The sequence below is a fragment of the Limanda limanda genome, chromosome 6 (genome assembly GCF_963576545.1).
Source record: "Limanda limanda chromosome 6, fLimLim1.1, whole genome shotgun sequence".
NCBI classification, from domain to species: Eukaryota; Metazoa; Chordata; class Actinopteri; order Pleuronectiformes; family Pleuronectidae; genus Limanda; species Limanda limanda.
In genome coordinates this window covers 8,980,013-9,005,623 of record NC_083641.1, presented here as the reverse complement: position 1 = coordinate 9,005,623, position 25,611 = coordinate 8,980,013, and the positions used below count along the sequence as shown (strand labels likewise).

Below are 25,611 nucleotides of genomic sequence, written 5' to 3'. Positions count from 1 at the left end.
AGAGAGACATTTTATGTCAAGTTCATTTCTGAAACGTGTGAGTGTGTATGACATTATAGAATGTGTGGTTCGGGGGGGTTGCATCAGAGCTATTGTTTACTGTGAATTGAATGGTAGCTACTGCGGTTAATGCAGCCCAGTGTCCACCCATCGCATCACAGCATGACAATACACAAAGTGCTCCCATTAATCTGGAATTCTTTGTTTTTCTTCACCATTTAATTGTAACAAATTTGCTATTATCTGCCTGTGCTGTTTAGTCATCACATTAGTGTTATAGCACAATACTTGACTCTAATTCACAAACTAGACATTTTCTTTATTTACTGTTGGTATTCTCAGAGGCCACACTGTGACACATACATTGCTGTCTAACTCTTGTGTAAGAAGACATTAGAGCCAGCAGTGATTGTTACTGAACTTAATGAGTTTGAAAGTATCTTTATGGTAACTTTTAATGAGTCTTTATAAGAAAAGTAAGTATATGACTTTTCCACTTAATCAATTCTTTTCATTATTTCTTTAAAAATCTGAAAGCATCTTTAGTGACGTGCCGGTCAAGGTTTTCAGCAGATGTTGTAGACAGATGTGCGCCTCGACACAGTTCTGAATTCCTTCAACCTCAGCTGTGAGACCTCAATGTAGACAGGTGTTGTGTGTCTTTCCATTCCAGTTATGGTGTAGAAACAGCTCAGTGATTATCAAAAGGAACGTGATTTAAATGTCAAATGTAACAGCAAAATATCTGAATACTCTGGGTTTGTTCTCCTTATTAAAATATATGTCCAATATTGCAGAAGCTATTTGATTCAAGAACACACTGATGTTTCTCTAATGCTGATTTTTCAAATGATCGACTATTTGCTATTTGCTCCAACCATGCTCCATGATAGAGATGAATTTGGTTAATGGTTTCAAAACCAGGGCCGAAACCTTGACTTTTAAACAGTTTTCTGACAAATATAATTTCTTCAGCTTTATGCACACACATTCCTTACTCACTATGTTTATCTATATGTGTATACTTAGTATTAGTGATGTCTTTGCTTCATTCTAGAGATGACCCCAATCCTTACCCTAACCCCCTTTATTTCAACAGAGCATGAGGCAATTCATAATTACAAGAAACCAACACTACAAAAACATTCTCATGAATGTATTTCTATGCTTTGAAAGAAAATAATATAAGACTGTACAATCTATTGTCCTTCAGGGGTAGTTCTCTCTAAAAGTAGGTCTGTGAGATCATGGTCAGGGTGAAGGAAACATGTAGCTACCAGTCTTATGAAATATGCAACACGCACTATTCATAAGACCAAATTCTGACAGAGACTTGTTATGCAGGCAGGTTTTGCATCGATTGAGTGATTTAATAGATAAGAAGCTTAAAACCCAGTCCGTCGTCACTTATGTCTCTGAGCAGAAAGGAACGTTTGTGACAGTTGTGAGCTCTGGGCTTATTGTCAAGGAAACCTGAGTGATGCTAACTTCTGGGTTGGCCTACAGAAATGTATCATTTAGATTTTGTAGCTTACACTCAATCTCTCAAATTTTTAAAATTAAAGGTTAGTATCTTCTTAGTATTGTTTATGTACTCTGAGTAGACATTTATGACATTGACATTTTCGATATGTAAGTTGTTGCATTGACAGCTGCTTACTTTCCTATCCAGCAGCAGTAGTTGTCTCCAGGTGTAATCGCACCAATGTTAATATTTGTTTGGCCTTTATATTCATCCCTTCTACGCTTGCTACTCAACTAGTCCCAGTTAAGTCGTATAGTGTGGTCTCCAGTCTGCTCTTAAGAGCTCTGTTCAGACGACGTGTTATCACTATCACCTCAGACTGTTAGGAGACTATGTTGATAAAAATGTTAATGTTAAAGATGGTTTTCTCCAGAAGCTACGCAGCAGAGATGAAAATTTTCTTTTGAGACTCAATGCATAGCTAAGGAGTAACAGTGTCTGGTTTGGTTTGACAGAAAGTTTTGTGTTTCTTATCATGTGAATAAAGTTCAGTTCTACCTTGTAGCTGGTTTACACATGACACCTGGTGACGCGGGTTCATAATCCATTATCACACAGGTAAACACGTTTACACCTGGAAGTTGTCCACTGAAGCCACAGTGTGGTCTGATCGCTGCCGAGGACAGAAGCCTTCAGGGGCTTGTAGGTCTCACTTAAAGGCACATCAGTTTTTGTAAAGATTGAGTCAAATGCTCTTCTTTCCCTTTCCTTACATTCAGATTTATACAAGTCACCAGTTGTGTGTGGGGTGGTTTGCCCCTGAAACCCAAGTGTTGCTATAGAGTGTTCAGACCTCTGGAGGATCCACATTTCATTAAAAAAAACTGTTAATTGGGATCAGCTAATCCAATTGGTCGAAAAGTAGTGAGAAACAAAGTTCTTTTGTGTGTGTGTTCTCATAGAATTGGTCTCATGGTCCTGCAGCAGAACTGCGACAGATGTGGTTTAATTAACATTTTCACCGTGCTCAATAAAGTGTAAGATGGGTTGGATAGGCTTATTCCACAAAGGTTTAATACAGTTTGGAACCAACAGCAGCAACAGAGACATGGTCCAGCTGCAAAGTCCATTTAATTGCCCTTGTTTGAAACAAAGCAGCTTGCAGATGCTCACTGTCACACTCACTGCATGCGGTTAGCCTTAATAACAACTGCAGGTTTTTTGTTGTTGGCATTCCTTGAGTAGTCAGTCATAGCTCTGCTCATCAGGAAACAGTTTCTGTGTTTAAATTGTGCTGAGTGTGGGCAGGGGGCATCTTGGACAGCTGCTCTACATGGAGCAGTGTGTTCACATAAATAAAGGAATTATATTTTTGCTTATCGTCCTGTTACTTATCTCATGATATCCTGATGATGCATTTTTATTTAGGTTATTTTTTTCACTCATCCATTATATGAAGAAATAAGCAAAAACCAAAATGATCCCGGACATAGAGTGCATCACCAATAGGTTCTAGATTTTGTCTTGTTCTTTTGCACTGCACACTGTATACCAACAGCATACTCACAAATAAGCTGCTCTGCCTTGATTTAAAGTACTCCTTTGACTTTGACCTTTCTAATTTGTTTTTTTATCAGTTATTTTTTTCTCACGGAGAATACTTCCTTCTCTGCAGCCATGTAAGCAATTCCCTCGCTCCTATTTATTCAAGTGTTTAATAAGCACATTCTCATCAGTCTTCATAAAGCTGAAGTTGAATTATGTCGGACTTGGGCTTTGTAGAGAAGTCCGTATCCTAAGAAGTCATGCAAATCATAACAACACAAATGTGATGTGAAATGACTTTAGGAATGCATTGTGCTTTTTTAGTACAACATAGATAGGCTGTCATGTGTAGTCTGTCACCAGGACTGATCGTTCTCTGGTCCTCCTGTTGTCAGCAGCATTCCTTACCAGATGCAAAAACAAGACAATACAAAATTATCTGTACATTAAATGATTCCTTTAAATGTATAGTTTAAGATTTTGCAAAAACCTCAGAGAGAGTCACATGTGAAAGATTCCTCTCCCACAATGAACAGAAGAGCAATAGATGCCGCGTGTAACATATTTCAATGTGTGGGATGGCTTGAAGAGGAATTGGTTAAAACCGCAGCTGATCAATATTCTTCAGATGTTCCTCATGTAAATATCTCTGATAATTGGTGTCTTTGTTGTCACGTTGATTAGAGTTGTGACTCTGTACTTTGTTCTAGAAAAACAGTGCTATAAACTGCTGAACATTACTTGTGTGCGTGCGTCTGTGTGCGCCTGGCAGGTGTACATGTCTCTGCAAGTTGGGTAAGCTTCCTGTTTACGCCATAAAGACTCTATTGCCCTCTTCAGGCTGGTGTCAAAACAGTTTATAACCACATGAAACTGAGTCAAATACTCTGTTTCCTTTTTCGTGGGTCTGGAACTTGTGCATGTGTAGGTCTAAAAAGTTGGGGGACAGGGGCTCCCACTCTCTTCAGGAGGTTGTTTATTACACTTAAGTATTAAGCCACAAATAAATAAATAGTTTGTAAAAAAATATAGCTTAGTTTTATATTTCATATTTCAATAAACGCTGTAGTCTGTGAAATTAATCAAAGTCTTATTGGTTACCTGTGTTACTTGACCCTGTAAGCTTTTAGTTGTTCTTATCACATGGGCGCTAAAACAAACCATTTTAACTTCCATGAATTTGATAAGAGACCTGCAGCATATTGTAAGCAGCACAGATGCTTGTCAGCCTCTGCATTGCAAAGGCAGGACAGTGGAAGTGTTCACTCTGCTTTACTGTTTAATAATTCATCGCATCCTGTGTAACCTAAAAATATATATGTATGTATGTTGTATATACTGTTGTGGGCTCCGGGTTCTTTCTAACAGGCTACTGACAAGGCTATGTTATTTACATTTGAGTTGCAAGGTCAGTTCTCCACAGTGCTTTTTGAAAGTTTTTATTTGGGGGACTGGCCAGGAACCACACAGTTTGATGAATGACATTTTTTCATTTTAGTGCCAACAATCACTTAACTTTAGTCCAGACTGGAGAAGATTAGAAAACTACCGCTTATGTGTAAAAACCTGTGTCCTCAAAGTCATCCATCATCGTTTATAGTTATCCTGTCTACATTACAGCAACTAATATCTAACTCCATTAGTCTAATAGTGTTATGAAATCATTGAGGCTAAAAAATGGCAAAAAAATACATAAATTGAAATGCTAAAATGTCTATGTCTCATCATCACATCAAATTCTATTAAACAAATAAGAGCAGCCAAGTCATATCTGTTACCGCACATGTGTTATCATGAATGAACTAATTTGAATTGTTTGGTATACAGTTTTAATCAAAAACTGTTTTAAGTCAGTAGACCTGTTGGTTGATCACGTCACTGTTTTCCGCTCTATTGGAATGACCCACACATCTTTACCAGTTCATCACAGAGCTCAGTCTATAGCCGCTCCTGTAACTGGAAAACTCCATCAGTGTTTGATTTGGATGATTAAGCAAAAGAGCTGCGTTTTTCGCTGCAAGCTCTGCACACAACATCCACCACACAAACAATCAAATATACAGTATATTATAGAACAGTACAACACATGAGAAGGAATAATTATAACATAGGGTACCGGAGCTTTAACCCTGGTTTTCGAAAAGGCTCTGCACTTGTGTGACAAATGAGAAATATGAACATCCACAGCTAAATGGTCAACTATGATAGCTTCAATCAACTCTGACCATTCATTCTTATTCATTCTTTCATATGATGGTTCATGTAGTGGCTGAGTTTCAGCTCTGTGGGAAATAAATGGATATTGGATGACTTGTTGGTTGTTTAGCTGTATTGGTTTTACTCTGAAACTGTAAACCTGACCCATCTCACTCATTAGTCAACAGTGACCAAAGTATGGTTAATAGCTCATCTTTAAAGGACTGTAGCTAATTTTTGCGTTTGTTAAAAGCCATAAAAATGTCAGACCTCAATGCAGGTGCAAGACTGACAGCTACATTTAGTAACAGTTTTACCCATTTCCTCCAAATTACAGAAAAAAAACACTTTTTTAACACTAATGTTATTTGGGTCAGACGCTGCTGCTTATGAATCTGTGTAACAAGCTAAATGCAAAAAGGACATTTGAAATAATTTCCTGATAAAACCACAGACCTCACTGCCAACAGAAATGTTGTCCTCTTTTTTTTCACCTCACTGTAAAAAGTAAATGAAAGAAACTTTATTATATCCAGTTTACATTTTTGCTTTTGACACTTCTCATTTCACTATAAAGATTATATTCATCATTCTCTCATGGAGAAAGAAAGCACTGTGTCACATCACATACAATTACCCATTTTCTGTGAAAAAAAAAGTTGAGCACCTCTGAATGAATTCTCTCTTCTGATCATCTCTCCTCTGTAGTCACTGATGTGGAATTGAAACGGCTGAAGGATGCCTTCAAGAGAACCAGCGGACTCTCCTATTACATGACTCAACAGTGCTTCTACAGGGAAGTGCTGGGAGATGGAGTTCCCCCTAAAGTTGCAGAGGTAAGCCACCTTGATACTTACATTTAGCCGAACAGTCAATATGAAGAGATAACTTTTCAAAAGCGAATGAAATAGTTAGAAATGATCCCAGAGACGCCCAGAAAAGAGCGATGTTGGTGGAAGTGAGTTTCTCTTTAACTATAGACAAACTGGAGAAGACTCTGGGGTTTCAAGTGGATGTATTGTGGGACATGGGGATTACCATTGGCCTGAATAGGAGTTCCCAGAGAATGTATCGCCAGGAGACATCATCATTTTTTACCTAGAACCTTCTGTGACGTTCTCTTTTAAAGGGACTCTCACCTTTGTTGCATTTTTACACTTTTTTTGGATAAGGTTAAATTGGTATTAATAAGGTAATGACACTCTAAAATGCAAGACAGACCCACCAGGAGTAAAAACAAACAATTATTTCACTCTCATAATATTTAGTGAAAACTTCAACCAATAAAATTCTTCGGACCGAAGGACCTTATTGGCCGACAGACCTGTCTGTTTGCTGCATGGACATGCAGGTGTTCTTGTGGCGCATTCGGGCCCGCGTCATCAAGGCGCGTCCTCAACTAGAGGGTTTGTTTTGATTCCACGGCAGACAGTAGCGAGTAGCGACCGTAGCGACTGACGATGGCAGACCAAAGTGGTCTATAGGTCTAAAGTGGCAGTAGGTTGTAAGTCTGCTTTTAAATAAAGTTTCTTCAAAAAAATAAAAACACCGGGATGGTTTTAAGTCTGCTTGTGTAAATAAAGTTTCTTAAATAAAACACCGCGGATGGGAACGAGGGGATGGGGCATTGGAGGAAGGCGGGATGATTTGAATTTGCTGTAATTCTCAAATGCAACAAAGGTGAGAGTCCCTTTAATTAAGGTGCAGTCGTCCTCTGATAGTTTTACCCAGCGCAAAGCTCTGCATGGCAGATGCATTTTTACTTCCTGTTATCCTTTTGAAAGCTCATGATAGGGACAGGAATTAGACAGCCAGGGATCAGTCCCATAGGTCCTTTTAAAAAAAAAATCAGAGTTAGTAGTTGTGTCACTGATATAATTATAGTATAGTGAAAATGCAACACAAATACATATGTATTGTATCGATGGTAGGTCACTTAAAGTTACAATACAGCTGTTTATTGTCTGACATAAATGTAACTTCAGCTAGTGGACATCTCTGGCCAACATCAGAATTTACACACCCACAATTAAAGTAGATTAGGGCTGCATAATGTAGCGGAAATCTTCAAGTTGAAAAGTTAATAACTAACATTGTGGTAATCGGGCTATTGTTGGCAAATTGCTCAATATTTACTGGGACAATGTGCCCTCATTGTATTGCCTATAAAACTGTGGCTCAGAGGGTAGAGCGGTTCTCCTTAAGCAGAAGGTCGGCGGTTCAATCCTAGTGTACCCCATTCAGCCGACGTGTTTTTGGGCAAAATTCTGCCTTCTGTGGACGGGGCTGTAATTCACGCGAGGCAGTGCATTGCTTCACTGTGCACTGCCTCATTATACTACGGCAAATTTATTGCATATAGTTACTTCTGTTAACTAAAACATGCATCAACCAGGGCTTCTTACAGCGCTCAGTCCTTCTGGAGATAAATTTCCTTCAGAGTTCATCGACAAGGCCAGTGTTAGTCATCCTGTCCTCCCCCATCTCCTTAAACACTATGCTTACCTCAGTGAACATTACAGCTCATCCTGCCTCGTCTTCCTCTCAGCATCTTTCTCCTTCTTCTCCTCCTATGTCACCATGACAGCAGTCAGAGGTCCAGATTTAAAGTGACTGCTGCAGAGTCCAATATTTAAAAGAAAGACTGATCACTTGTCAAGAAACAGATGTTCTTTTTAATCAGCAGCAACTTCCAGAGCAATTTATACATAAACTCGATCTATCATGTGATCAAATACATTATTTTCATTCTTTTTTTTCATATGATGCTATTCACAATAACTTGTATTGGGTGAAAGTAGAATCAGTGTTTCAAACAGGAGGGCCTCAGATATGGCTGTATTGTCATTATTTGTGTATCTACACAGGTTGATTTACAGCTTTTCTTTTGGACATTATAAAGTGTCACAAAATATGTTTTTCTTTTACAATGATTTAAGTTTTCGAGATCTCAGTACCACCTCATATTTTCAGTTAGACCCCTTTTCAAAACTGATTGTTAAGCGCTTATTATATATGTGGACACAAGCAAATTTGTCTTTAATGCTTCCTGAGATCCAGTCCCTTAGACCACATTTAGAGGTGGTCTGGGACACATGTGGCCTCATTCTTTTAGCTGCATGAACGCAAATGTGTCCTGGGCCTCATATGAAGGACCACTCACTCAGCTGAGGTCTCTGACCTGCAGTTTCATAATAAAATCAAAAATCAATTGCTCTTCTTAGTGGCCATTTGGGGTGTAACGGTACTTTGAGGTCATGGCTAGGGTAGGTTTCTAGTACAGTTGAAACAAGCAACAGATAAAAGAAAACACTAAAGATGTTTTTTTCTTTCCTTTTATTAAACCCTGGTTAACTATGCCTGTGTCTTTCTTACCTAAGAAATATTTAAGAAGATGTTAGAATTAAACAGATTCGTCAGAATAAATGTAATGATAGTGAAATGAAAGGCGACCGAATGCTATAGAGGAAATAACCTTTTTCTAGTTCCTAAAATTGATAAATCATAAAACTGTCCCACATACACTAGAGGTGAAAATCTGCCTACATTTGCCCATTTTAGTTGCTTGAAGTTTGTTGGTGCTGACTTTGCACAGAGCTCCACAGTAATGCAGCGTTCCCAAGGAGCCAGCAGAGAAGGACTGAAAGTGTGGCTGATTGCTTTACTCCTGCTCAAAGGCAGAAGCTGGCAGGTCCTGCTGGTTTCTTGGTTGGTTGCCCTTGTTAGCAGACAGAGCTCTGCTACTCTGACTTAGTTTAAAATAAGTTATTAAATATGGTCATCAAATAGTCTTGAAAGCAACTTCAGTGCATGGCTAGACGATAAATCTTCCACAATACAATCAAAAAACTTTCATCAATGATTACTCAAACTATAAAGTAACTTGACAAATGAGAAGAACAACTGATCCGATTAAACAAAGGTGTTTTTATCACTGACTAGGTGGAGGTGGAGATAACCTGTGTATATAGAGAGAAAGGGCGTCTCAAAGTGGACTTTCCTTTGTTTTACTGACTGAGTATAAATAGATTTGAAAACCTGCTTTACTCTTGGGAATTTCATTTAATAAAGATTGTACAAGCTAGAATCACACATACTTCAAGTTTTTATATTATAACAAGTTAGAATAGTCTATTAATTGTGTATTAAAACAGCAGCAGCAGTGTGTGAAGTAGTTTGTCTGATTCTCACACTGCCATGTGTTTTTTTGTGTTCTAGGTTATTTACACCTCGTTTGGTGGCTCATCTAAAGGGCTACACTTCAACAATGTGATCGTGGGCCTGGTGCTTCTGACCAGAGGACGCGATGAGGAGAAGGCCAAATGTAAGTGACTTATGATGAGGCTGTTGACGTATTGTTACCCCCATATGTCAAATCTGTTGCCATGTGAATGTTTCTGATCAACATCTTCTGTCTACATATCTTCTAATGAGAATCTGACATGAACAATATAAATCATCCAGTGTCCAACATACATTCAGCCATAAAGTCCATTTACCATTTTTTTCCATTGCACGTGGGTCTTGTTTTTACAAAAAACTGGATATTGATAACATGTCACCAGCACAGTCGTATGAAGGAGTAGCATTAAGGCTATGCTTTTTAGTACTGTTCGTTTGACATTGTTTTTTTTATCTTGAGCGCCACCTGGAAAATCTCATACTATGTTCAGATGAGCCTTGCACTTTAATCCAGTGAAGCCAAAAATATTAATCTGTGACATTATTGCCCATTTATCTTTTAAAAAACACAGACAGGAGTAAAAAAAGACCCTGAGTTAGAGGAAAAGAGGTCAATAACATAACATTATTACTTTTTATGCAGTTAGGGTTACATTTTTTAGTGGATGATGAAGTGTAAAAAGTGTGGAGTGCTTTGTAGACCTGACGTGGGAGACCTGCAGACCAACCTTTCCACGACAGGATTTTGTTGCAACCTTCTCCTTCATTTAAGATTTGTAAAATCATCCTAAATATTATATTTTTAATGCATTTTTCACATAGCTTTTAGAGGTCAAGCCACAGGGGGAACCACACACACCCAACAAGTTTTCATCAAAATCTGGTGGCAAAGATTTCACAAATTTTTGGTGCACATCATCTGGGGAATAGTATTAACCAAGATTAGAAGTGTCATTGATTGGTGGATTTAAGTTTGTCTTATTCATCAATAACTACCATGTTAGAGACCGAAAAACTGCAAACAATGTGCGAATCGGCCTGATGGTGGCGCTATAATTTCAGGCCAAAACTGTAAAAACCACCCACAATATGAGTCTGCATGACTGGAAAAATTACACTTATCTTAAATTCAATGTCTTCAACACAAATGTCCATTAAACAATAACAGCCATTACCATGGCAATTGCTTAGTTGGTCAGATGTGACAGATAGTTTGGTTGCAAACTCAACAGTAAATGTGTTGATCTTCTTTTGGGACTTAATGGGAAAGATTGATCAAAACACATCTGTCCAAAAACTTCACAAAGTTCGGGCCTAGCGGGAAATTGGCCATAATTCAAGTTGTCGCTTTAACAATCCTGATTAAACTCAGCGGGCAAAAGCACCACTGGATCCTGAGCATTCTAACCAATACACCAAAATTCCAATTAAATTATTTTAAAAACCAATATATCAAACGTATGGCACAACCAGGAGTAATTGTAGCTGAAATAGGGGAAGTATTTGCTGTTGAGTTAGACATTGTAGCTTCCTGCTATAATTCTTTTTTTTCTTCCTTTCTGTTCATAGAAACATTTCACAATTACGTTTAATGTGAACATTGAGTGGGAGCCCTTCTTTGTGTCTGCTCAACTGATCTGTGCAGTGGGAGTATAAACGTGGCCTCGTATGCAGTAGACTGTTGTTTTCTTCCTGTGTTCCTGACACAATTAGATCTGCAGAGTCCATGTGTGTTCTCACTATACTTCTCTTCAATGTGCACTGCCGTTACACCCACTTCCCCCTTAAGCTAAAAACAAATCTGATTTGTTTCAGAGAAGTTCCATATTTTTGTGTCAGTTTGGCCTGGCAGATGACTCGATAGGTTCAGAGACATAAATCAGAGCTGCAGCTAATTCAGAATGCTTTGCTGTTGCAGTTGGGAAGAAAACTTTTCTACGTTATTGTTGAGTTGTTCCAAAATTGGATTAAAGCTGGTGAATGTTTTGTGTTTGGAGAGAGCGTAACCTTTAGCTTTCACTCACCCTTAGAAGCACTCAAAATGCCTCTTGGGAATCGAAGTTAACTTTTTACATTCTTATGAAGTATACATTGCTCATCTTTTGTACTGATGAGTCAAACCGAAGTGAAAATACTCAAACTGTCAATCATCCCTAGTCGTCCTTGTAAAAGAACTGAACACAAGTCACACATCCAGGTGTAAATGAGTTGTTGTGGACTTCACCATGTTTCAAGGAATTTTAACCTTCATGAATATAATAGTTATTTTATAGTGAACAATATTGATTGGATAAAATGTTCTTTGACTGTTCATCTCGCCCTCTCTCTGTATCATCCTCATTCTTATTCAGACGGTTGTGGCTGATGTGTTGCAGACGGTCTAATCCATCAGGACATTATCCACATCAAAGCTTCTATTGTCATCAATACTGCTATGTGCAAGTGGGCTGACTTCCTGTGATAAAGCTCATGTCTGACACTGTGTGTGTGTCTGTGTGTTTACAGACCTCTTCAGCCTGTTTGCCAGTGATCTGGGCGGATACGCTGCCAGAGAAGATATAGAGGCAGTTCTCCAGGTCCTGGATGGAGAAATTCCCACCTCCCTCAAGAAATGTTTCAGCGAGGTCAGCAACACGCACCAGAACACATTTTCCAGTCAATATCTATCTAGACTTATAACTAGTATATCATCACAGTCTCTTTTCAGGTTGTATCAATGAGTGAAGGGAAAATCCAGCCCAGATTAGTCTCACACCGATTTTATCATTAATGTATCACATTAGATGCACTGTATTGGTTTGTCAGTGTACTTGGAGTGTGTAATTCAGTGTAGTTTTTATCTCTTAAAGGATTTGTTCACTTAATCTAGTCCCTGTTTTTCTATTTCCATCTTGCCAACTGTGGTTTTTACCTGAGTCAGCCTCTGAAATTTTACAATTTTTGTTAATGTGATTTTATTTAGAATGCTCAAACTATTTAAATTGTTTAAATGCATACATACAGCTTAATAATAACATTTTTACAGGAGACTTATAGGAACTTTAGGAACAGCAAGGCTGTACTAATTATTATTACTATTATCGTTGTACCAAGGCACACAGAGATTACATAACATATCCCCTGTCTATTTCACGATTTGTATGGTTTTTCACACGATAAAATATCCAATATTATTATTGTGATCGAACATATTTATCTTTAACTTTAAATTGTCTTTGTAGAGGTCTTAAAAGGTGTCCTATATATATACCCTTCTCTTACAGTTTTAGAAATTAAACCCTGATAAGCTTCACTGCTCCAGTACCTTCTGCCTCCAACCACATTAAATATTACTGGAAGCAGTAGGTGGTCCGTCAGTGAGTAATTACAGGGCTGTCTCTGGACCAATGATTTTCAACACAGTGTGTAACAGATGATAATTACAGTGGGGATTGAGGATTTACATCCATCATATTAATGTATGTTTCATATTCAAGCCTCCTGCAGATTTGTCCGTTCTCAGTATTCTGTCAGTGGTGCATTTAAATTCTGATGTGTCTGATATAACACTTTGCTCTCCTTCTAAAAAACGGTCTACTTTGAAATTAGATGAAAACTGAGGTGAAAGAAAATATGACTTCCACAAATTCTATTTAACTGCTGTGCATTAAGATTTATTTGACATGTTTTTGTTTTTTTTGGTGCTTGTTCCATGATCTTTTGTAACATGCTTCTGTCAAATGGCCTTTCGAATGTCCCAGAGCCCAGTGTCACCCCTTCAAATGATGTGTGTTATGCAATATAAAAAGATTAAGAAATTAATATTATACTGTTTCAAAGAAACAAGAGAAACTGTTGCATATAAACCTGATAATGAATGAGCAGCGTGACAGGAACACAGAACAGATCACAGGCAGAAAAGAATGGGGATGATGTCAGATATAGACCAACCTAATAGTGTGATCATGTGTTGGGTCAGGGTGACAAGGTCAACTACGAGCGCTTCAGGAGCTGGTTGCTGCAGAACAAGGAGGCCTTCACTTTGTCCCGATGGCTTCTCTCTGGAGGAGTGTGTGTCACACTCACTGATGACAGCGACACACCCACCTTCTACCAGACCCTGGCTGGCGTCACACACCGTGAGTGCATAACCACACAACTCCTGGCCTTGATATGAACTATTTGTGCAGGAGATGTTGACTTTCATTGACACCCATAAAAACAACTACCAAAGCGGGGCTGAAAAGATTTTGGTTCACTATGAAACTGTAGCAGGAAAAATTAGAAAATGTGGGGGTTATTTGATGGCAAACACTGATGGAGATACATAATGCATTAAAACAACTTAAAATATTAACTGCTCTGTGATTAGTCTATGCAAATCAGATAATTGCATCAACCATACAGTAACAAACCAAAGTACATCAGTATATGAGTCATTAACTTTCATAAGATGCTTTCAGACATGCACTGAATCTTTTGGAAGGGCTGTTTGTGAGAATGCAGATGTCTGAGTTGGTTGCATGTCATACATCTTAAGACACATTAATAGATACCTGATTATCCGTGGTAATTTCATTCTTCCTTGGTTGTTACGATAAATTGACAGGTGACCAAGTGGTCGATGCTATTCATTGATTCTAATTTAATTGACCTATTTATTAATCAGTGTTCATTTCAAATCAAATTAAAGTTTTATCTGATTACATCAAGTGAATCAGAGAGTGAGTAAATTTCACAAAAGCATTTTGCCTTCATTTTTTAAACTCCTCACTATAATGCTAGCAGCTATAGCTTTCAGGGCTCTCTATCAAACCAACACTCATTTCTGTTGTCTGCTGTCTCCAAGTTCTAAACAGGGCGGAAAATGACCATTCAATTATTCTAGTGGGGAAACTACTGGCAATACTGACGTAGAAATGGCTCCTACGGACCCAAGCTGCAGCTGCACAACCTGATTAAAGCTGTTCTGAAATCATTTTAACCTTGTATGGAACACATTAGTGTTGCACAGTACACTAGTGCTGATAAGTTATCTCTGTGCGTGTGTATGTGGTACAAGGAAAAAGAAAAAAAAAAAGGTTGTTATGATACTGATATTAGCCTAGCAGTTAAAGTCTTTACCATATAAACACATATATTCCCCAGGTGGACTGTGCATGTTCTAACCCTCTCTAACTCTCTCTCTTAGGGATGAACCAAACTAATACACCTGGTTGGAATAACTTAATTATTCCAATTCAAATAGCTTTTTGGGCAGTTTTATAATAAAGTTCAGTGTTGTCCATTCATTTACGACACGGCGCGGAGTGAGTGTTCAGTGCCACATCAATATTGCATTGTACATGAAGGATTCCTGTCAGCGACACAAAGTGAGGTCTAAAGATTCTACATTTAGGGAGAAGGGAGTATTGTTATCAGATCGGTATTTGGTATTGGCAGATATCCTGAGATCAGGCATTCATCTGAAACTCAGATATTGTTATGGTTTTCAGACATTAACCAGCCCCAGCAGTTGCATGTTTCTAGAAGGCACATGATCTTTACTTTGCAGTGTTTGAGTTCAGTTTTTGCTTGATCTTACTATTGTATATATGTAAGACATGTAGATTTGTAAGTCAAAAAGAAGTTGTTTTCTTCAATTTATTATCATAATTCCCTGCATTTTAAGTACCATACATAATTAAATTTCAGTATGTGGGAAATTATAATAATAAAATACATAGATAGAGTTCATCTTAAGTTGCAGGCCAAGTAAATTTAGCAAGGCTTTATTTTGCCAATTAAGGACAGAGGGCTGGAAAGAAGCTGTCTTGTCCAGAGAAACTGGACGCTGCCTGTTAATCTGCTCCCAGCTTATCCTCTTAACTTTGTGTCTCTGTATGTTTGTGTGTGTGTGTTGGAGAGAGTGACTGAAACACTCTTGGTCCATGACTCTTGCCAGAAGAGGAACACCAAGGTTGACTCATGGCAGAGCTTATCACAGTGAATCCTCCATGTGCTAACTTGCTAGCTTCTGACTCTGTCACAATATTATCAGTGTAGAAATCCGTGGGAATATCAGCTTTCTGCACAGGATAACAGTTTGTGATCACGGCTACTACAGGGACTTTACTATGATACATGCTGGCTGTGGCGACCCCTCTCTAAGGATGTTCCCTGGATAATGGTATGGTATCTCTGCTGCCACTCGGAGAGAGTCGCACCTCTAGGTGGGTATGAAGTCAACAGTAAATTGACGGAATAATTTGTGGCCACCTCTGTTCTTTGAATGTCAGTTACCTTATGACTGACATTTGGGGTCACTTGTGGAAAAAGCCATCGTTGGAATAGTTTGTTTGAGTTCAGGCTCAAGTTCCTTTCATCTCCTTTCAACCTTTTTGATTGACGTATTTTAAAAAAAAACCATTTTATCTAATAGTGTTAGCATTGGTTTAAGAATTTACAATAAATCATTTTTTTTGTTTTTGTTAGACTTATGAGTAGGACTGGAGAGCATAACTTTTTGAATAACAAATTGAATGTTTGTAGGACCTAGTATTGAAAGTGGATTGCTTATCTTTTTGGCGGTTTTACAATGCATCTATTTATTAGGTCCTTGAATTCAGCCTTTCATTCGGTGCCAGCACTGATACTAAAAAAATCTACCCTTTACTCCCTACTTGTGAGGCATATTGCTCTTTTCAGGGAAACCATAGTTTGCTTATAGACCTATGGCTGAGTAGTCAAACATATTCAAATGTCTTCAGTATCTTAAGGGTGACAGAAGTTCAAGTCACTCATATACCGCCAATGCATTTAAGATCCTAAAGCATTTGGCAAAGTGGATAGCTAAACTCCAACTTTAAATGCAGCCATAATTCTACAGGTTTGGAGACCAACAAAGAGTGACAGTGATGTAGCTCTGACCACTGCAATGATGAGTGCAGAGGGGCAGAAACAACCCTGACATGGATGGATGGATGTACAGATGGAGATCCACAGTCAGGTTACTGAGTTTTGCAGAGTAGCAGTCAGATGGATGCACAGCGGTCATTAGTGCTTTGTTCTCTAGCACTAATGTGTGGGAGATTGTTTGCTTGTTTTGAGGGTTCTTGCCTGCCTTTTTTTGCTGAGTTAGTAATGTTCAACTGAACTTTGAGAACTGAAGGTAGTCTCTAGTGCTTGCTCCCTGTTTGAGTCCATAATCTACAATAATTTATCAGTGTCATACCTTTCCCTCCCCCTTAGATTGTACCTGATAAAATTGGTGAATGCTCCCTCCTAGTCCGTTTAAGTTGAAACATCTGAGCCAGGAAGCAGAGTTCAACCAAGGCAGTTAAAGGTGATTCAGTGCTTCTCAGTCAGGCAAAGGTCAACTGTGCTGATATTCACCTCCGGACTCCAGCAAATCACAACCTAAACAAGAGGGGGACATCCCTCTCAGACCGTCCATTCTTCAGGGTTCTGGTTCACCTGCAGTTGGCCTTAACCAGCATCAACATCCCATCCGAGAAACTGTCACCAAAACCTGCTGTAAGCAATATCAAGCTTTCAGGAAGCTTGCTTTATCAGCTCACAGTCAATACCTGCCAGGAATCACCTGCCATTTCATTTGTGTGTCTGTGTTTTGTCACCTGTCATATGTTTTGGCTCCATGCCAAAGGCTAACTGGTTAGCTCCAGAATCCTATTACCCTAAGCTGTGGATTAGCATGTTGGAAGGGGGTAGGCTGCTTCATTGAACCTGGCAAGGCTTCATATGCTATATTGGTCTGATCTGTATCACTTCAATACAAGCTGAGTCAAATATTCCGCACAGTGGCTGCTACCTAGCCACACCTTGGGTTTTCCGTGGTATCATGAGCGCTGCCACAGTATAAATAGGTTACATCATCTGTTGACTTCATCACCTAACCAGGGCGTTTCCAATAAGGCTGCAACGAAAGATTTTTTTTTTTAACCTCATCAGTGGTTATTCTTATTCTTAAGGAGTTAGTGACAGACACTCATCATCAAAGTTCAGTCTCTGAAGATATTCAGTTAACCTTGAAAAAGACAAAAAGCTATCTTGACACTGTAGTAGCTGTTTATTTAAATGATCAGTTGACACTTGACAGTAGTTGTTTATTCATCATCTGTCAACCTACTGATGGTACATGTGCATTGATTAATACACTAATCCTTTTTAGTACACACCTCATCATAGGAGACTTATAACAAGACAAGAATAACCCATATCAAAGCCAAACATGTTTGTCCTGTTGGAGAAGGTGTGACAGTGGACGATGGCAAAATATATCTAGAAAAACTTGTGGATACAACTGAAGTGATTGACTGGACTATGATGGTTGAGAGTAAAACAGAGACCAGCTTGGTTGTTCTCCCTATCCCCACCAGTCATCAGCACCAGTCTTTGATGAACACAAACCCTGTCGCTCAGGTTTTCTCACTTCTCTGCACTTAGTACCTTATTCATTTTTCATGGCACTGTACCTTAATACTTAATAACACTTTTCTCCATTTGATGCATTATATATTTCTAGTGTTGACCAACTCGTGTATACATGCACTACATCTTGTTATTCTTTATTTTATTTATTAGTAACCATTTGGCTGGGGTGTTGGGGTTTTCTTTATGTAGCTGTGCTGTTATGATGACCAGTGTCCTTTTAGACATGACGTACATCTAGAAGTTATAGTTACTAAAATATATCTGTTTTTACGAATGCTTTAAAAACTTAAACCAACAAAATGATGTGGGATTTTAGAATATAGCTTGTGTCTTGTGTACAGTTTACACAGTCTATCAAGTGCATTCTTACCTGGTATTAATATCATTCAGGAGGCCTCGTGAATTACTGCATAATCCTAGACAAAGAAGACAAACTTTCCACTCACCTTCTCTCCTTTGATTCCTGACAACACAGTGAAACAGGGAGAAGTAATCTTTCTGAAGGATGCTGCTGCAATTGTATTTCTCTGTTTCTAATGCTTCTCCTCTCCTTCTCTCTTGCAGTGGAGGAGTCGGACATTATAGACTTGGAGAAGCGCTACTGGCTGCTGAAAGCACAGTCAAGAACTGGCCGCTTTGACCTGGAAACCTTTGTCCCACTGGTCTCTCCACCTATCCATGCCTCACTGAGTGAAGGTTAGACTAAATTTATTCAAATGTATTCCTCACATGTTCCTTGTCGCACATGTCTTTGGATTACACACAGATACAATTTAGAGCTACATTGTCTTATTCCGGTCTTTATTCTTTCAATCCATGCCCTCACCAGTAAATACAATCCTCAGAATACCCTGTATAAATATAATATGTCTTTTGGATCTTATTTTCCAGGCCTGTTTCACGCCTTTGATGAGAATCGGGACAATCACATCGACTTTAAAGAGATCTCTTGTGGACTCTCAGCATGCTGCAGGGGGCCCGTCGCTGAGAGGCAGAAATGTAAGCCGTGCTTTGGTTTCAAACCATTACAGATAAATTCATCCCAGAGGCTTCACATAATGACACCAAGCATTTTTATCGTTACGTGTGTCGTCTGTTTCTTCTTTGTAGCTGTTATCTCTCATCAATGGAAGCATATTGGATTTCCCTGCTAATAGACTATAGTGCATGGTCAAGGCTTAAAATAAAGCTTTGTAGCAGTGCTGTGCTTCATATCCACATTTGTATTTTGCTTTGACATCACTTTCTTTCATTGGCAGTTTGCTTCAAAGTGTTCGATGTGGATCGTGATGGGGTTCTGTCTCGAGATGAACTCCATGAAATGGTGGTGGCCTTGCTGGAGGTGTGGAAGGACAATCGCACAGACACACTCCCTGTAAGTTCACATCCATCTGTTCATTCGTCAGTCGGGATGTGATCTGGTGTTTGGTGCTACTTCGTGCTGATACATTGTGTTACCCTTGCAGGAGCTGCACAGTAGCGTGTCAGACATCGTTGAGGGTATCCTGAAGATGCATGACACAACCAAGGTGAGACAAAACTCTTTTTGACAGAATCATCTTTGATGCAGGTGACAAGACATTGATATTTTCTGCATCGTCAACATCACACTGGCAGCTGCCCAGTACACTTTCAACAACCACACATCCACAATCGTTCTTGTCAACCTCTAAACTGGTGTCTGGAAGCTACTAACCTTCATGTTGTTTCACCCCTTACCAGCTGGGTCACCTGACTCTGGAGGACTACCAGATATGGAGCGTAAAGAGCGCATTGGCCAATGAGTTTTTAAACCTTCTTTTCCAGGTCAGTAAAGCCACACATTAGAAAAATTTGACTGACTATGATGATTGATGATGATAACGATAGTAATAATGTATAGTAATAGTGATCATAATCATTTCTATACTATGTGTGTGTTTTCTACTTGTTATGTTAGGTTTGCCACATAGTCCTTGGGCTCAGACCTGCCACTCCTGAAGAGGAGGGACAAATTATCAGGTACGTCCATGTCCTAATTATTGACAAATTACAGGTACACAACTTTAAGGAATAAATTGTTTGACCTTCGGTGTTTGGATTTCCGTTGTTGTGTATGTGTGTGTGATTGTGTGTTTGTATGTTACTGCATGTAGAGGTTGGTTAGAGAGGGAGAGCAGACATGGGCTGCAGCAAGGCCAGAACTGGTTCCTCATCTCCATGGTGTGGTGGCAGCAATGGAAGGACTATGTCAAATACGTAAGTCAAGTTTTTATATGTACTGATACTAACACTGCATATCCATTTAACAGATGTTGTCCTTGTCTAATGTCTCAGCCAGTGTTCTGTGTCATACAGTCTGCTGTTCTGTGCCGGGTAGCTGATAACAAGGATTCAGAAAATGTGGTGCTTTAATGTTTACAACTTGTTATTAACTCGTTAACATTTTGAAAATAATCTCTTAAGTGTAAATAGCTGGTTTGGGATACAGGAAATTGTTATGATTAAGTTCCACATTTTGGTGAGAGGAAGTATATGTTTATTCCTTCTATTCAGAATGAATTGCAGTTTTGTTTCCGCTGCAGCTCCAACATCCCTCACATCTACATCATTTCCAGTCAGCAGTGGCACTTTTTTGAAGCAGTTGACTATTTAAATTTCAGTCAAACTACTATGCAGATTTATGAGTTGTATGAGTCAAAAGGTTTTTTGTTTCATTTTTGGTTCCCGTTGTTCTTTCTCTGGTACAGGAGGAAAGTGTACCATAGATAATGAAAAGTTTCCTCGTAGATAATGAAATACATGTTGTTTGTATTGAGTAGAGGTAGGGAAGGTAATCCTTGAAGGTCCGACTACATCTTGAAGATCATTTGACCTCAGGGTCTCCTGTGGCAACAAATGTGATGCACGTCGTTTTCTAATAGGATCATTCAGATCTGGATTGATCTTGAGTTGTGTTGCAGACAGAGTGGATTCTTTATCTGGTTCCCAAAATGTAACTTGAAAAATGTTCCTCTGACTGACCTGTGTTCCTTCAAAATCAGTACTTGCTGTGGCCATGCTTTGCCCTATTAACCTAGCACCATCTCTCCTCTCTTCCCTCTGAGGCTCTTTGTCAAGGTACTCCGCTGGTTTCTTGTGTTTTTTTTTTTTTTTATCTTGGAGAATTGGCCACAGTTCTTGTGTGTCTCATTGTCGTCTGTCTCCTCATTTGATCCTAGACTAATTCCATGATGCTGAGTAGAGCGCTTTTTGTTCTTCTTGTCTCTGAATATAGTTCTTTATGACTATATGTCTGTGTGTAGGCCGCTTTGTCCTGCCGCAGATTCATTTTGGGAGCAATCAAATGTTAATATGCATTGTTAAAGTAGTGTGTCCCATTTTAAGAGCCTTGTTCTTTCATAGATTTCTGTAACTCCTGTAGCTTTTAAAAGTGCCACTGATGCGGTCTTAGATGTTACTTACATACCAGTTCATGAGACGAGGTTTATAAATGCTTCTTTTACAATAACCTCACACCGGGACAGAGGCAGTGACTGTCATGAGTGCAAACACCACATTAATATCACATATCACTTTAAACAATGACAGGGCAGTCCCTGCTGTTGTCTTCCTGTCCAGGAGCATAAGGGCATCGTGGTGGAGCAGCCATCCATCCTGAACTCACTCCGAAGTCCGATGGCCACAGCCACCATAGAGCCCGCCCCTCCGGATAGACTGGGAGGACTGGGGAACTTCAGCGCTGTCAGCCCCACTGAGGAGAGGTCACCTGATGCTGTGTCCAGTGCCTCAGAGGCCACAGAGACTGGTCAGTCACTTCACATAACAATTACACATGACAGATCTTACATGTAGGTTCAACAGATCCCATACTAAATTGTTTCCGAGACTTAACAATGTAATTGTCCACATCTTGTTAATTTAAAAAATATGACCCAGTCAGATGCAGCTGTTACCAGTCAATACATTAAGACCCAAGGCACTGAATAAAAACACCCTCTAAAACCTCAGCAGTGTTTAAAAATAACTACCTTAAACCTGGGGGGTCCTGAAGAGAAGATAGAATTGCCAACTTTTACAAAAAGTAAAGTAGTAAAATAAGTGAGCATTCATGAGCATTTAAAAAGTACATGAATATATTCGCGGAGATCTCCACTTCTTCCTCTGCCTCAAACACGTCTCTTACTGATTGAGGTCAGCAGGTCAATAGGAATATCATCTGGGTCTGAATATTCTCTATTGTTATTTCATCGCTGTTTTTGTCAATGACACTCTGCTGTAGTCTGCTTCAGTATCGCTCCCCTCGCTTAGATCGTCAGCCATTGTCTGAAACGTAACATACATTATTTGCAGGCTAAGTGTGCTAAAATTCTACCTATCCCACAATGCTTTTTGTTTCCAATTTCATCAACTTTGCTGCTCTGTCGTGCAATATCAAGTCATCGCAAGTTAAATTAAACAGTTCCCGCAGCAATTAAAATCATTTCAGCTCTAATGAAGGCTGTTCATTTGAAGTATCTGCAGAGGAAATAAACAGCAAAGAAGAAGAGTAGTAATGAATGATTATTTTTAGTTGTGTTTTAATATGATTTTTCCCCTCTATGTGTGTGATCTGGGTGCTTTTACTCCTGTCTACCAGCAGCCCTGAGCCCTCACGTAGCTCCGTCTGCTACAGAGAGCTGTTTTGCCCGTCAGCACAACGTATCAGACAACAACAATCAGTGTTTTTCTGGGGCCAATGGACACCTCCCCTCCCAGGCGGCAGCACAAAGACCTGGAGCTATCGACAACCAGTCTCTGGTCACCACCGACCCCATGAAGGCAAGGAGTGTGTGTGTGTATGTTGTTGTTAAACAGTAATTGCATTAACTGTCCCACAAATGAACTGTCAATTTGAAGGAGACTTATATTACATATTGTGAGAAGACTGGCTGCCATTAAAAAGCAGAAGCATCCATCTAGAGCTTTTCAATATGTAAAAAATAATATGTTATGATGTTACAGTGGTTTGTGTAATTATTTACTGCTCCAAAGATAGTTTGAGTTTTTAATCCTGACGAACTCGTACTACATCAGAAAATCGATGATCAGCAGTCAGGAGGTAATCATGTTGCACAGATCATACATCACATTCATTATCTCTGGCACATTTGAAATATGAGAACAGTGAAGCTACTCAGTTTCAGAGAAGACTCGGAGTGTTGTGCGTTCCCTCTGGGTTTGTGTACTGAACCAGGCTCATCTGTCCTGCAGCTGTTGCACGAAGCCATGCATTTAACAAACAGTTGTGATCCTGATCCTTTGACAACAGAAGCAGATCTCACAGCTTGTTGTACTAATCAGCATTCGCCTTCAGCACATGTTTAACAAACCAACAAGTGTCTTTCTTTCTGCTGTGCCCCAACAGGCCCCCACGTTAACCATGGAGGGTGGCAGGCTGAAGCGCTCCCGGCAGCTGATGCCTGATGGAGACTTTGAGACAGTGCCAGAGCCGGTGTGGCGGGCGCTCTACCACTGGTACGGTGCCAACCTCAGTCTGCCGCGTCCGGTGAGTGAAGACAACCAAAGAACTTATCTGTGTCATCCAGTACTGTCAAATATTCAATACAGAGGGAATACACTGAGTGTGACATCAGAAGAATGGCTGTCGTGTAAACACAAATGTAAAAAACTCAATTGAACAGCTGATATCTGTCTTATATCAGTGTGAGAGTTAAACTGTAAGAGAGAAGAAAAGTAAAAAATAATGTCTCCACTATGAATTCTTTAATAGTTTTTGGACCAGCCGTGCATGGTTGAGCAATTTATATATTTCTACGGAGAGAGAAATGCCACCTAACCAAGTCTTTTGGCTACTAAGTATCCTCATGTCACTATTGGCTAGTTGTCACAAAAATGCTCATGACTCAATTTCCTTCACAGCACCTCAGGGTGCTTTTACACCTGAACTGTTAATTCAGTCAGGGAATGACATGAACAATGAAAACCGGTCTGATGTGTGTGTCAGTGTATTTGATTAACTCGGGCTGGTGTGAAATACGTTATTTGTACACTGGTGCAGTATAAACAACTGCTCAAAGAAGGGTTTCTCCGGCCAGCTCCAGCTAAGCTCTGGTGCACGATCAGCATATGGATTGTGGGAAATGTGAAGGAAGCAAACTTGTAAACATGGACCATGATTTAACGATGATAGCACATGGATCAGTGGAGCAGAGGCATGTTGTGAATGTGTCCAACTCTTACATGTTTCCTATTGCAAAAGAGAGTGAAACATAGTGACCACACAGCTGCTGATGATGCAAGATGACAGTCACCAAAACCATGCACTGCTGACTATTGAGTTACCTTAGTCCATGTCAGCTTTTGGTTTATTTGAACAAAGTCTCTGAGATCCAATTATATACCATAACTAAAAGGCAACATTATATTTTCTTTTATTTGTTTCATCCAAGGGAAATAAGTACAGGAGTGAAAGGGACTTTACACAAAAACCTGATCCCATGTTTCCGGTCTGATCCGTGCACTCAGTGGTTTCATGTAAAGTAGGGAAGAAAAGTTGTCGTGCAGAAGGTGAAACTTTGTCTCTCACCCCTGCAGGTTATCCTGGAGAGCAAGACGGGCCACCCAGAGCTGGAGCTCTTTCCCCGCTACGTCCTCTTCCTCCGCCAGCAACCAGCAACGCGCTCTCCACAGTCCAACATCTGGGTCAATATGGGTATGACCAGCCTGCGAATGTTCCCTCCACATATAAACCCCCCAAGAGGTAACGTAAGCCTGCAGCAAGACCAGAGCAAGCCGTCAATGCTTCACTGAGCAACCCTGCATCCCCCGTTTAATCCTCCTTCAGTGGACTGATCCAGCTCAGGCAGCGCTCTGGAGTGGGCTTGAGAATGAACAGCCCATGAAGGGGAATTACTGCTTATCACTATAAAAGATGAATAATTCAAACTTTCCAGCCTTCACAGACCTTGCCATTCACGTATTAGTTTTGACAATTCCTTGTTGTAGTGCTCTACAATGATAGTGGTATTTTAAGTGTTATACTTAAATAATGAAAATGTTCAAACCAAATGGAAAACATATTAGAACAGAACATCCTGGATCAAAATTCCTTAAATATCTGTTCTCATCCGTTAGGATGTGTACATTAAAATCATTACCTTACCATAATTGAGAAAAGCAAATCCTTCATCCCATGTTATTTCAACCACTAACTGTCCCTTATTTTGAATACAAATTGGCATTGCTAGAGGTGGAGAGACTGACATTGTAGGAGGAATGTTCGTAACCTCAGATGAAAATCTTTTTTGTCGATCATCATCAACCTGCCCTCGTCCTTCCTAGTCCCTTAGAGGTGGAGCTACAGAAGTCCACCAAAATCTATGATGAATCGGATTATAGAAACTCCACCAAAAGTAGTTTTAATCACACACATTGTTAATTGTGGCCATAGAGGCAAAACTCAGCCAAGGTCCAACAGTCTCTATGAAATCACATTTAAATTCACTCAATCAGGATTTTTATCAAGGCCCATGAATTATTTTCTGAAAAATCAACAAAAATTCTGAAAAACACCCATCTAACAACGTTTAAGAAATTGAAAATCTGCCCCCTGATCTGAATCCACACCAATATTCAATATTTCACGAGTGTTTTTTGCATAATCCTGCTAACAAACAAGGAAGCAAACGGACAAACAAGCACAGATAAAAACATACAGTAACCTACAGTACCTTTCAATTCAATCAAGCTGTAACAAATAGTACCCACTCATCTAGATATATGAATGAATCCATGAAATTAGTGCATCAAAAAAGGCAAACCATAATTGA

General features: G+C 39.4%; 1 protein-coding gene across 5 annotated transcripts in view; it reads left to right on the top strand.

Annotated features, from left to right (window-relative positions):
- Window positions 1-25,611, top strand: part of usp32 (ubiquitin specific peptidase 32) — a 45,191-nt gene that overhangs the window by 5,811 nt on the left and 13,769 nt on the right. For 2 of the 5 annotated variants that reach the window (XM_061072877.1, XM_061072875.1), the window contains exons 2-16: window positions 5,915-6,042; window positions 9,425-9,530; window positions 11,894-12,012; window positions 13,347-13,506; window positions 18,365-18,496; window positions 18,692-18,799; window positions 19,060-19,175; window positions 19,267-19,329; window positions 19,523-19,606; window positions 19,740-19,801; window positions 19,936-20,038; window positions 21,401-21,587; window positions 22,419-22,600; window positions 23,187-23,327; window positions 24,377-24,542. In XM_061072877.1, coding sequence (XP_060928860.1) covers window positions 5,915-6,042; window positions 9,425-9,530; window positions 11,894-12,012; window positions 13,347-13,506; window positions 18,365-18,496; window positions 18,692-18,799; window positions 19,060-19,175; window positions 19,267-19,329; window positions 19,523-19,606; window positions 19,740-19,801; window positions 19,936-20,038; window positions 21,401-21,587; window positions 22,419-22,600; window positions 23,187-23,327; window positions 24,377-24,542 — 1,857 coding nt within the window. Of the gene's footprint in view, window positions 1-5,914; window positions 6,043-9,424; window positions 9,531-11,893; window positions 12,013-13,346; window positions 13,507-18,364; window positions 18,497-18,691; window positions 18,800-19,059; window positions 19,176-19,266; window positions 19,330-19,522; window positions 19,607-19,739; window positions 19,802-19,935; window positions 20,039-21,370; window positions 21,588-22,418; window positions 22,601-23,186; window positions 23,328-24,376; window positions 24,543-25,611 lie in introns of all 5 variants that reach the window. The other 3 variants (XM_061072876.1, XM_061072874.1, XM_061072878.1) reach the window with 3 other exon arrangements.